Genomic DNA, 12,911 nt, shown 5'->3' with positions numbered 1-12,911 from the left:
TGTTTCATATATCATACACACACAGAATGCTGGGGATTATTAGGAAGGAATGGAGAATAAAACAGAGAATATCCTAATGCCTCTGTATCACTCCATGGTGCATCCTCATCTTGTGTTCATATATCATACACAAACAGAATGCTGGGATTATTAGGAAAGGAATGGAGAATAAAACAGAGAATATCATAATGCCTCTGTATCACTCCATGGTGCATCCTCATCTTGTGTTCATATATCACACACAAACAGAATGCTGGGGATTATTAGGAAAGGAATGGAGAATAAAACAGAGAATATCATAATGCCTCTGTATCACTCCATGGTGTGACCTCATCTTGTGTTCATATATCATACACAAACAGAATGCAGGGGATTATTAGGAAAGGAATGGAGAATAAAACAGAGAATATCCTAATGCCTCTGTATCACTCCATGGTGCATCCTCATCTTGTGTTCATATATCACACACAAACAGAATGCTGGGGATTATTAGGAAAGGAATGGAGAATAAAACAGAGAATATCATAATGTCTCTGTATCACTCCATGGTGCATCCTCATCTTGTGTTCATATATCACACACAAACAGAATGCTGGGGATTATTAGGAAAGGAATGGAGAATAAAACAGAGAATATCATAATGCCTCTGTATCACTCCATGGTGCATCCTCATCTTGTGTTCATATATCATACACAAACAGAATGCTGAGGATTATTAGGAAAGGAATGGAGAATAAAACAGAGAATATCATAATGTCTCTGTATCACTCCATGGTGCATCCTCATCTTGTGTTCATATATCATACACAAACAGAATGCTGGGGATTATTAGGAAAGGAATGGAGAATAAAACAGAGAATATCATAATGTCTCTGTATCACTCCATGGTGCATCCTCATCTTGTGTTCATATATCATACACAAACAGAATGCTGGGGATTATTAGGAGAGGAATGGAGAATAAAACAGAGAATATCATACTGCCTCTGTATCACTCCATGGTGCATCCTCATCTTGTGTTCATATATCATACACACACAGAATGCTGGGGATTATTAGGAAAGGAATGGAGAATAAAACAGAGAATATCATAATGCCTCTGTATCACTCCATGGTGCGACCTCATCTTGTGTTCATACATCATACACAAACAGAATGCTGGGGATTATTAGGAAAGGAATGGAGAATAAAACAGAGAATATCATAATGCCTCTGTATCACTCCATGGTGTGACCTCATCTTGTGTTCATATATCATACACAAACAGAATGCTGGGGATTATTAGGAAAGGAATGGAGAATAAAACAGAGAATATCATAATGTCTCTGTATCACTCCAAGGTGCAGCCTCATCTTGTGTTCATATATCATACACAAACAGAATGCTGGGGATTATTAGGAAAGGAATGGAGAATAAAACAGAGAATATCATAATGCCTCTGTATCACTCCATGGTGCGACCTCATCTTGTGTTCATATATCATACACAAACAGAATGCTGGGGATTATTAGGAAAGGAATGGAGAATAAAACAGAGAACATCATAATGCCTCTGTATCACTCCATGGTGCATCCTCATCTTGTGTTCATATATCATACACAAACAGAATGCTGGGGATTATTAGGAAAGGAATGGAGAATAAACAGAGAATATCATAATGTCTCTGTATCACTCCATGGTGCAATCTCATCTTGTGTTCATATATCATACACAAACAGAATGCTGGGGATTATTAGGAAAGGAATGGAGAATAAAACAGAGAACATCATAATGCCTCTGTATCACTCCATGGTGCATCCTCATCTTGTGTTCATATATCATACACAAACAGAATGCTGGGGATTATTAGGAAAGGAATGGAGAATAAAACAGAGAATATCCTAATGCCTCTGTATCACTCCATGGTGTGACCTCATCTTGTGTTCATATATCATACACAAACAGAATGCTGGGGATTATTAGGAAAGGAATGGAGAATAAAACAGAGAATATCATAATGTCTCTGTATCACTCCATGGTGCGACCTCATCTTGTGTTCATACATCATACACAAACAGAATGCTGGGGATTATTAGGAGAGGAATGGAGAATAAAACAGAGAATATCATGATGCCTCTGTATCACTCCATGGTGCATCCTCATCTTGTGTTCATATATCATACCCAAACAGAATGCTAGGGATTATTAGGAAAGGAATGGAGAATAAGACAGAGAATATCATAATGTCTCTGTATCACTCCATGGTGCATCCTCATCTTGTGTTCATATATCATACCCAAACAGAATGCTAGGGATTATTAGGAAAGGAATGGAGAATAAGACAGAGAATATCATAATGTCTCTGTATCACTCCATGGTGTGACCTCATGTTGTGTTCATATATCATACACAAACAGAATGCTGGGGATTATTAGGAAAGGAATGGAGAATAAAACAGAGAATATCATAATGTCTCTGTATCACTCCATGGTGCATCCTCATCTTGTGTTCATATATCATACACAAACAGAATGCTGGGGATTATTAGGAAAGGAATGGAGAATAAAACAGAGAATATCATAATGTCTCTGTATCACTCCATGGTGTGACCTCATGTTGTGTTCATATATCATACACAAACAGAATGCTGGGGATTATTAGGAAAGGAATGGAGAATAAAACAGAGAATATCCTAATGCCTCTGTATCACTCCATGGTGCATCCTCATCTTGTGTTCATATATCATACACAAACAGAATGCTGGGGATTATTAGGAAAGGAATGGAGAATAAAACAGAGAATATCATAATGTCTCAGTATCACTCCATGGTGCATCCTCATCTTGTGTTCATATATCATACACAAACAGAATGCTGGAGATTATTAGGAAAGGAATGGAGAATAAAACAGAGAATATCATAATGCCTCTGTATCACTCCATGGTACAACCTCTTCTTGTGTTCATATATCATACACACACAGAATGCTGGGGATTATTAGGAAAGGAATGGAGAATAAAACAGAGAATATCATAATGTCTCAGTATCACTCCATGGTGCATCCTCATCTTGTGTTCATATATCATACACACACAGAATGCTGGGGATTATTAGGAAAGGAATGGAGAATAAAACAGAGAATATCATAATGTCTCTGTATCACTCCATGGTGTGACCTCATCTTGAGTATTGTGTTCAGTTCTGGTCACCACATCTCAAGAAAGATATAGCAGAGTTAGAAAAGGTGCAGAGAAGGACGATCAAAATGATAAAGGGGATGGAACAGCTCCCCTATGAGGAATGGCTGAAGAGGTTAGGACTTTTCAGCGTGGAGAAGAGAGGGCTGAGGGGGGATATGACAGGTATCTATAAAATAATGAGGGGAAGGGAACAAGAAAACATTAATCAGTTGTTTACTCTTTCAAAAACTTAGCTTGCACTCTAAACCCGCATCCCACCCTTCCCCTCTCCTCCTCTCTGCCTCTCCTTTTCTCCCCCTTTCTTCACCCCAAGCAAAGACTCCAAAATATAGTGTTTCTCCCCCCTAAGCAATGACGCCTAAATTGAGTTATTAGTTTCCCCTCACCCTCCTTTAAGCCTTCCCTATCATTCCCCCCCTCCCCCCACCTCTCCCTGTCACAGCCATCCCTGGTCTGGTACCTACCTGCCCACCTGTACATAGTGTCTATTGTTAATTTATTTTCTTCAAATGTTCCTATCAAATTTCTCTCTTTCCCTATCCTTCCTACTGCTGTCCTCTCTCCTCTTTCATTTCTGCTCCCCCTTCCCTGTTTATTGTAATTCACTCTCTTGTTATTTTGTTACAATGTAAACTGGCAGGATGTTCCGACGAATGTCTGTATATAAAAATAAATAAATAAATAAATAAATAAATAAAATAAATAAAAAGAACAAAGACCAGGGGACACACAATGAAGTTACTGGGTGATACATTTAAAACTAATAAGAGAAAATATTTTTTCACTCAAAGCACAATTAAGCTCTGGATTTCCTTGCCAGAGGATGTGGTGAAAGCTATTAGTGTAGCTGCTATTAAAAAAGGTTTGGACAAGTTCCTGGAGGAAAGGTCCATAAACCATTATTAAGGAGGAGTTGCAGAAATCCCTGGGATAAGCAGCTTGGAATCTCTCCACCCCCTTGGGATCCGGCCAGGTATTTGTGGCCTGGATTGGCCACTGTTGGAAACAGGATACTGGGCTGGATGGACCCTTGGTCTGACCCAGCATGGCAAATCATATCTTCTAATGGACAGACAGACACCCACACCGAAGATCACACAGCTAGAAGGACAGATATCATGTGGGGGCTGCACTCACCTGTCCACCTCTCTTTCTGTCCCATCTGGCCACTATCAGGTGGGCTAAAAGCTCCTCCTTGTACTTGTAGCTGACGCCTTTCACCAGGTTCGCAGCAGCAAGGACCAAGGGAGACTCTTCCATATCCACACTAAGGGCGGCAAACAAAATGTGTCACGTCCAGAACCTCCAACCTTTCCCACCGTGGCCATGGCCACGTCATACAGAGAGCCACTGCAGCCACCTGCGTTTCATGTCACGTCCAGAACCTCCAACCTCTCCCACAGTGGCCATGGCCACGTCATACAGAGAACCACTGCAGCCACCTGCGTTTCATGTCACGTCCAGAACCTCCAACCTTTCCCACAGTGGCCATGGCCACGTCATACAGAGAACCACTGCAGCCACCTGCGTTTCATGTCACGTCCAGAACCTCCAACCTCTCCCACCGTGGCCATGGCCACGTCATACAGAGAACCACTGCAGCCACCTGTGTTTCATGTCACGTCCAGAACCTCCAACCTTTCCCACCGTGGCCATGGCCACGTCATACAGAGAGCCACTGCAGCCACCTGCGTTTCATGTCACGTCCAGAACCTCCAACCTCTCCCACAGTGGCCATGGCCACGTCATACAGAGAACCACTGCAGCCACCTGCGTTTCATGTCACGTCCAGAACCTCCAACCTCTCCCACAGTGGCCATGGCCACGTCATACAGAGAACCACTGCAGCCACCTGCGTTTCATGTCACGTCCAGAACCTCCAACCTCTCCCACAGTGGCCATGGCCACGTCATACAGAGAACCACTGCAGCCACCTGTGTTTCATGTACAGAGCCCTCAATCTTTCCCATCCCCCCCAACATGCTCAGATTCCTTCTCGGGCCTGATCGCCATACCACTGTGCCCAACCCTCACACGCTCACCCTGTGATTATCCCCCAACCCTCACATGCTCACCCCATTTCCCCCAACCTCCACAGGTTCACACACACACAATCCCAGTGCAGACCTGGACTTCCTCCCAGATCACCCAGAGAACGCTGCACTCTGATTAGTAACATTATGTAACCAGCCTCTAAGGTGAGACTGGGGCTCGCTGCCTCCTGGTTCCGTACCTGTGCAGGTCTAAGTAATAGCTGACCATGTCAGCCACAGCCTGCGCATCTGCTGCTGACCCCGACAGCGCACAGTAAATTCGATCATGAAGTGGCGACAGCTTATTAAAGACACGGTTCGTCACAGCCTCACTGGAAGGAAAAAAAAAATACCAGACTGGTCATATCATGGACATGCAGGCACTACATACTGCCAAGAGACTGGCAAAATGCAGAGAGAGCAGGGGCTGGAAATACCAGAGGAGACTCCAGCAAAATGCTGAGAGTGCAGGGGCTGAAAATACCAGAGAAAACTCCAGCAAAATGCAGAGAGCGCAGGGGCTGGAAATACCAGAGGAGACTCCAGCAAAATGCTGAGAGAGCAGGGGCTGGAAATACCAGGGGGAGACTCGAGCAAAATGCAGAGAGCGCAGGGGCTGGAAATACCAGGAGGAGACTCCAGCAAAATGCAGAGAGCACGGGGGCTGAAAATACCAGAGGAGACTCCAGCAAAATGCTGAGAGTGCAGGGGCTGGAAATACCAGGGGGAGACTCCAGCAAAATGCAGAGAGCGCAGGGGCTGGAAATACCAGGGGGAGACTCCAGCAAAATGCAGAGAGCACGGGGGCTGAAAATACCAGAGGAGACTCCAGCAAAATGCTGAGAGTGCAGGGGCTGGAAATACCAGCGGGAGACTCCAGCAAAATGCAGAGACAGCAGGGGCTGGAAATACCAGGGGGAAACTCCAGCAAAATGCAGAGAGCACGGGGGCTGAAAATACCAGAGGAGACTCCAGCAAAATGCTGAGAGTGCAGGGGCTGGAAATACCAGGGGGATACTCCAGCAAAATGCAGAGAGCGCAGGGGCTGGAAATACCAGCGGGAGACTCCAGCAAAATGCAGAGAGCGCAGGGGCTGGAAATACCAGCGGGAGACTAAAGCAAAATGCAGAGACAGCAGGGGCTGGAAATACCAGGGGGAGACTCCAGCAAAATGCAGAGAGCACGGGGGCTGAAAATACCAGAGAAAACTCCAGCAAAATGCAGAGAGCGCAGGGGCTGGAAATACCAGCGGGAGACTCCAGCAAAATGCAGAGAGCACGGGGGCTGAAAATACCAGCGGGAGACTCCAGCAAAATGCAGAGAGCGCAGGGGCTGGAAATACCAGCGTGAGACTAAAGCAAAATGCAGAGACAGCAGGGGCTGGAAATACCAGGGGGAGACTCCAGCAAAATGCAGAGAGCACGGGGGCTGAAAATACCAGAGAAAACTCCAGCAAAATGCAGAGAGCGCAGGGGCTGGAAATACCAGCGGGAGACTCCAGCAAAATGCAGAGAGCACGGAGGCTGAAAATACCAGAGGAGACGCCAGCAAAATGCTGAGAGTGCAGGGGCTGGAAATACCAGGGGGAGACTCCAGCAAAATGCAGAGACAGCAGGGGCTGGAAATACCAGGGGGAGACTCCAGCAAAATGCTGAGAGCACGGGGGCTGAAAATACCAGAGGAGACACCAGCAAAATGCTGAGAGTGCAGGGGCTGGAAATACCAGGGGGAGACTCCAGCAAAATGCAGAGAGCGCAGGGGCTGGAAATACCAGGGGGAGACTCCAGCAAAATGCAGAGAGCACGGGGGCTGAAAATACCAGAGGAGACGCCAGCAAAATGCTGAGAGTGCAGGGGCTGGAAATACCAGGGGGAGACTCCAGCAAAATGCAGAGAGCGCAGGGGCTGGAAATACCAGGGGGAGACTCCATCAAAATGCAAAGAGCGCAGGGGCTGGAAATATCAGAGAAAACTCCAGCAAAATGCAGAGAGCGCAGGGGCTGGAAATATCAGAGAAAACTCCAGCAAAATGCAGAGAGCGCAGGGGCTGGAAATACCAGGGGGAGACTCCATCAAAATGCAAAGAGCGCAGGGGCTGGAAATATCAGAGAAAACTCCAGCAAAATGCAGAGAGCGCAGGGGCTGGAAATACCAGAGGAGCCCCAGCAAAATGCAGAGAGCGCAGGGGCTGAAAATACCAGGGGTAGACTCCAGCAAAATGCAGAGAGCGCAGGGTCTGAAAATACCAGGGGGAGACTCCGGCAAAATGCAGAGAGCGCAGGGGCTGAAAATATCAGAGGAGACTCCGGCAAAATGCAGAGAGCGCAGGGGCTGAAAATATCAGAGGAGACTCCGGCAAAATGCAGAGAGCGTAGGGGCTGAAAATATCAGAGGAGACTCCGGCAAAATGCAGAGAGCGCAGGGGCTGAAAATATCAGAGGAGACTCCGGCAAAATGCAGAGAATGCAGGGGCTGAAACTATCAGAGGAGACTCCGGCAAAATGCAGAGAGCGCAGGGGCGAGCACGGGGCTGAAAATACCAGAGGAGACTCCGGCAAAATGCAGAGAGCGCAGGGGCTGAAAATATCAGAGGAGACTCCGGCAAAATGCAGAGAGCGCAGGGGCTGAAACTATCAGAGGAGACTCCGGCAAAATGCAGAGAGCGCAGGGGCTGAAAATATCAGAGGAGACTCCGGCAAAATGCAGAGAGCGCAGGGGCTGAAAATATCAGAGGAGACTCCGGCAAAATGCAGAGAGCGCAGGGGCTGAAACTATCAGAGGAGACTCTGGCAAAATGCAGAGAGCGCAGGGGCTGAAAATATCAGAGGAGACTCCGGCAAAATGCAGAGAGCGCAGGGGCTGAAAATACCAGGGGAGACTCCAGCAAAATGCTGAGAGCACAGGGGCTGAAAATATCAGAGGAGACTCTGGCAAAATGCAGAGAGCGCAGGGGCTGAAAATATCAGAGGAGACTCAGGCATAATGCAGAGAGCGCAGGGGCTGAAACTATCAGAGGAGACTCAGGCAAAATGCAGAGAGCGCAGGGGCTGAAACTATCAGAGGAGACTCCAGCAAAATGCTGAGAGCACAGGGGCTGAAACTATCAGAGGAGACTCTGGCAAAATGCAGAGAGCGCAGGGGCTGAAAATATCAGAGGAGACTCCGGCATAATGCAGAGAGCGCAGGGGCTGAAACTATCAGAGGAGACTCCGGCAAAATGCAGAGAGCGCAGGGGCTGAAAATATCAGAGGAGACTCTGGCAAAATGCAGAGAGCGCAGGGGCTGAAAATACCAGAGGAGACTCCGGCAAAATGCAGAGAGCGCAGGGGCTGGAAATACCAGAGGAGACTCTGGCAAAATGCAGAGAGCGCAGGGGCTGAAAATACCAGAGGAGACTCTGGCAAAATGCAGAGAGCACGGGGGCTGAAAATACCAGGGAGAGATTCCAGCAAAATGCAGAGAGAACGGGGGCTGGAAATACCAGGGAGAAATTCCAGCAAAATGCAGAGAGAACGGTGGCTGGAAATACCAGGGGAGATGCCAGCAAAATACAGAAAGCTCAGGGGCTGGAAATACCAGGGGAGACTGGCAATTTGCAGAGAGCACAGGGGCTGAAAATACCAGAGCCATGGTAAATAGGAACATGTATGAAGGTTGCAGAAGTGTAAGGGACAGTCACAGTCCTCACCCTGCAGACACCCGAGAGTCAGAGCCCACGATGACCCCTCCATCAAACTCCACTGCTATGATGGTGGTCTGGGGAGAGAGGAGAAGCACAAGACAGGTTCAGCGGACCCATATGGTATCAGAACATTTCATACCATTATTCTGACTGGGGTTTTTTTGGTTTGTTTTTGTTTTGAATGTGAAATCCAAACGTGGGCAGCAGTCACTTTGTGTCATTTGTCCTCAGCCTGGCTGTGTAGGGAGAACTGATAAGTGGCCTAGGGCCACGTGCTGATGTGACCCCATCTGGCAATCCCCTCCTTCCAGCACTATGGATGCAATCATCTTTAACCTCTTCTATTCCCTGTCAGACAGAGGCAGCCTGCGATAAAAGCGAAAGTGAAAGGTGCTATAATCTCTTAACTTTATGCAAGAAAAAAAGGTACAATATCTGCCAGTCTGTTTTATTCTGAGCCCCCCGATTCTCTGTGCAATACACCCAAGTTTATATGTTCGATATTAGATATACAAAGCTGCAGCGGGTGCTTTCCAACTATTTAATATTTATGATGACAGTTTGTACCGCTTCATCACCACGCGTTAGTGCAGTCAGTCTGTCCCCGTCTTGGGCTTTACATGCAATCGCTGCCTGTCTGTCCGGATCTGTCCGTCCTTACCCCGGTCAGCACTTGAGCCGCCGTGCAGCCGGGATTCCCCGCGCCGGACATGAGTTTGACCCCCTTGGGTAGTAATTAAAGGCGTGAGCGGAGGAGGCAAATCAGCAGCCCTAGTCCCGATCCTGCAGCTCCACCTGCGATCCTCGGGTTTGCTGGAAGTGTCCTAGCGATCCCTGATCCCTGCCAGCGGCACCGACCGCCCGGCAACAGGAGACACGGAGCAGCGCCCGCTCCTCTCCCCGGCCAGCAGGCGGCGCTAGCACCGCACCCAGAATCTCCAGAACATTAAATCCGCCTGGCAACCAGTGACGTAATGCGTGACGTATCACCCCCACCCCACCCGAGTTTAAGTTATGTGAGGGGAGGGGACCGGGCTTATTCCACTGCGCGTTACTTGCTGCATGCGAGAAGCTCCTTCTCGCAGAGCCCTCCCAGTGCATGCGGCGCCCCTCCCCGGGACTAACCCGCTGCACTCCCTCCTTCCCCATTTCAGGGCTCCCGTCAGACTGAGCGGCAAACGCTCCCTTCCTGGCGCCTTTTCCCTAGCGCAAGATGCGCGGCGGCCAGCGCGGCTCGGGGCTTTCCACCTGCAGCGCACAACCTGCACGGCTGCCTTCTGCCCGGCAACGCGTGACGCGCCGGATTCCTACTCGCCCATTGGCTCCCCCAATAACGAGTGGGCGGGGCGGAAGGCTGCCCGGGTTTCTTTGGCGGTGCCTCAGGGTGAGGGAGGAAGAAGTATTAAGGCCTTCAGTCGGAGAAGGCGCCGCGGTGTGAGGGGAGCGGGGACTGCTGCAGCCCTCTGTCCCCCCCCGCCTGTGGTGGCGGATAATTAATAATCAGGGCACTGCATAATAAATAAATCCTTAAAAGACTGGTGAGGAGCCTATGACTAACAGATTCTAGGGCCAGAGTCCTTCAGTTACCCCGGGGGGGGGGGGGGCTGGTAATGCCCCGCTCTCTTTATACTGCAGAGGGAAAGCTCTAGGACCTTTCAGTAATGATGCCCTCTTGACCTCAGCTGCAGATGGACACACTGGCTCCGTGCCCCCCCCCCCCTTCAATTGCCCCTGCACAGTGCTGATGCCCTCCTGCCTCCCTCTCTGCAGCAGGGAAGGGGGCACTGGCTCCCTGACCCTCCCCCTTCTTAAGTTACCCCTGCACTGATGATAATGCCCTGCTGCCTCCATTTTTCTACTGCAGAGGGGGAGGGACCCAGGCTCTGGAATCCTCCTGTGGGCAATGCTAATACCCCCTGCCCCCTCCTCTCTGCAGAAAGGGGCCACAGGCTCTGTGACTCCCCACTTCATTTACCCCCTGCCCTTTCTCTGCTGGAGGTGGGCACTGGCTCTGTGACTCTCCAGTTGCCACCTTGGGTTGTGATGATGCCCCCTGCCTCTTCTCTCTGGGGGTGGGGGTGCACTGGCTCCCCTTCAGCTCCCTGCTTTCTCTCTCTCTGAGGCTGGAGGAGTAGAGGGGGAGATCCTGCCACCCTGGGCTGCTCCTGCCCCTGCGCTTTCACTTTCTGTTCCAGCCGTCAGAGAAGGGAAAGAAGCCAGAGCCGCAGCAGTGACCCGAGGAGAGGCAGAGAGTGAGCCCCGGCTGTGTCCCCTGCGCAGTGGCGTAGCCACGGGTGGGCCTGGGTGGGCAGCTGCCCACCCAATTTAGACCCAGGCCCACCCAACTGACACCAGAACTGCAAGGCTGTCGCGGGAGAGGAGAACCCATGCTTGGCACGCCATCATGGCACACGTGGGGAAGCGGTCCTACAACCATATGGCCGACCGATCTTCCTGTTTGCGGGGGGAGGGGGGAGCGGAAGCGCCGCACACAGTTTCCGCTTCCTCCCCCCAGAGCAGGAAGATCAGCTGGCCTCTCCTGCTGCCACTGGCCTCCTGCGTACAGCCGACCGATCTTCCTGTTAGGGGGGGGGGGGGAGAAGAGCGGAAGCACCGCGCACAGGTTCCGCTCCCCCCCCCCAGCAGGAAGATCGGTCGGCCGTATGGCTTGAAGAGAGCAGGAGGCCAGTGGCAGCAGGAGAGGCCAGCTGATCTTCCTGCTCTGGGGGGAGGAAGCGGAACCTGTGCGCGGCGCTTCTGCTCTCCTCTCCGCCCCCCCCCCAAACAGGAAGATCGGTCGGCCATACGGCCCGAAAATAGCAGGAGGCTAGTGGCAGCAGGAGAGGCCAGCTGATCTTCCTGCTCTGGGGGGAGGAAGCGGAAACTGTGCACAGGCTTGAATGTGTATGTGAGGATGAGAATGGGAGCCTTGTTGTGTGTGTGTGGGTGAAAATCGGACCCTGGGTGTGTATGGGAGTGAGAATGGAGTCTTGAATGTGTGTGGGTGAGGATGGAAGCTTGAATATGTGGGTGAGGTTGGAAGCTTGAATGTGTGTATATATGGGTGAGGATGGAAGCTTGAATGTGTGTATATATGGGTGAGAATGGGAGCCTGGGTTTGTGTGTGTGGGTGAGAATGGAAGCTTGAATATGTGGGTGAGAATGGAAGCTTGAATATGTGGGTGAGGATGGAAGCTTGAGTATGTGGGTGAGGATGGAAGCTTGAATGTGTGTATATATGGGTGAGAATGGGAGCCTGGGTTTGTGTGTGTGGGTGAGAATGGAAGCTTGAATATGTGGGTAAGAATGGGTGCTTGAAAGTGTGTATGTGTGGGTGAGAATGGGACCTTAAATGTGTGTATGTGTGGGTGAGAATGGGAGAATAGGTTTGTGTGTGTGTGGATGAGAATGGGTGCCTGGATGTGCGTCTGTGTGTGCATAAGAATATAAGCCTGGGGAGGGGTGAGAAAGTGAGAGCTTGTATGTGTGTCTGCAGAGAATGTGAGCTGGGGGGGGGGGGGGGGGGGGGAGAGCATATGAGAGTGAGAGCCTGAGTGTGTGAGGGAGTCTGTGAGAGAAAGCATTTATGTATATATGTGTGTGTGTGTGGAAGGGAAGAAGACAGTAGTAGAAAAGACACTGAAGAGGAATTAGGAAATGAGCGACAAGGGAAAAAATGGGAAAGAGAGACCAGGACCAACTGATTAGAAAAATACAAAGATCAGACAACAAAGGTAAAAAATAATATATATATATATAGAGAGAGAGAGGGAGAGAGATGTTAGCAATTTAAATATGTCATCTTTGGGAATGTGCATTCTTATATTTTTGTATTTTGCTCTTTCTTAAGTATTCCACCGTTCAGACATTTTAGTTTCTCAGGCTTTCTATTTTGGCTTTATCTACATGTTTCTGTTTCTAATTTATAGTCTCTTATTTCTATATTAGGTAAGGGTCGGTCTCAGTTTTGCCTGTTTGTGACAGAAATGAGTATTTCTAGCATATAGTTTCTCTGTAGTA

At 49.2% G+C, this 12,911-nt stretch overlaps 1 protein-coding gene across 1 annotated transcript in view; it reads right to left on the bottom strand.

Moving 5' to 3' along the window:
• Positions 1-9,882, bottom strand: part of LOC115081597 (proteasome subunit beta type-9-like) — a 10,632-nt gene extending 750 nt beyond the window's left edge. The window contains exons 1-4 of the mRNA XM_029586018.1: positions 9,553-9,882; positions 8,898-8,965; positions 5,411-5,542; positions 4,315-4,444 (exon numbers count right to left, since the gene is read on the bottom strand). Coding sequence (XP_029441878.1) covers positions 4,315-4,444; positions 5,411-5,542; positions 8,898-8,965; positions 9,553-9,603 — 381 coding nt within the window. The 5' untranslated portion in view covers positions 9,604-9,882. The remainder of the gene's footprint in view (positions 1-4,314; positions 4,445-5,410; positions 5,543-8,897; positions 8,966-9,552) is intronic.
• Positions 9,883-12,911: the final 3,029 nt, after the last annotated feature.

This window comes from Rhinatrema bivittatum, unplaced genomic scaffold (assembly GCF_901001135.1).
Source record: "Rhinatrema bivittatum unplaced genomic scaffold, aRhiBiv1.1, whole genome shotgun sequence".
Classification (NCBI taxonomy): domain Eukaryota; kingdom Metazoa; phylum Chordata; class Amphibia; order Gymnophiona; family Rhinatrematidae; genus Rhinatrema; species Rhinatrema bivittatum.
Note: the sequence above shows the minus strand (reverse complement) of the source record. Positions and strands in the feature narration are given on the sequence as shown.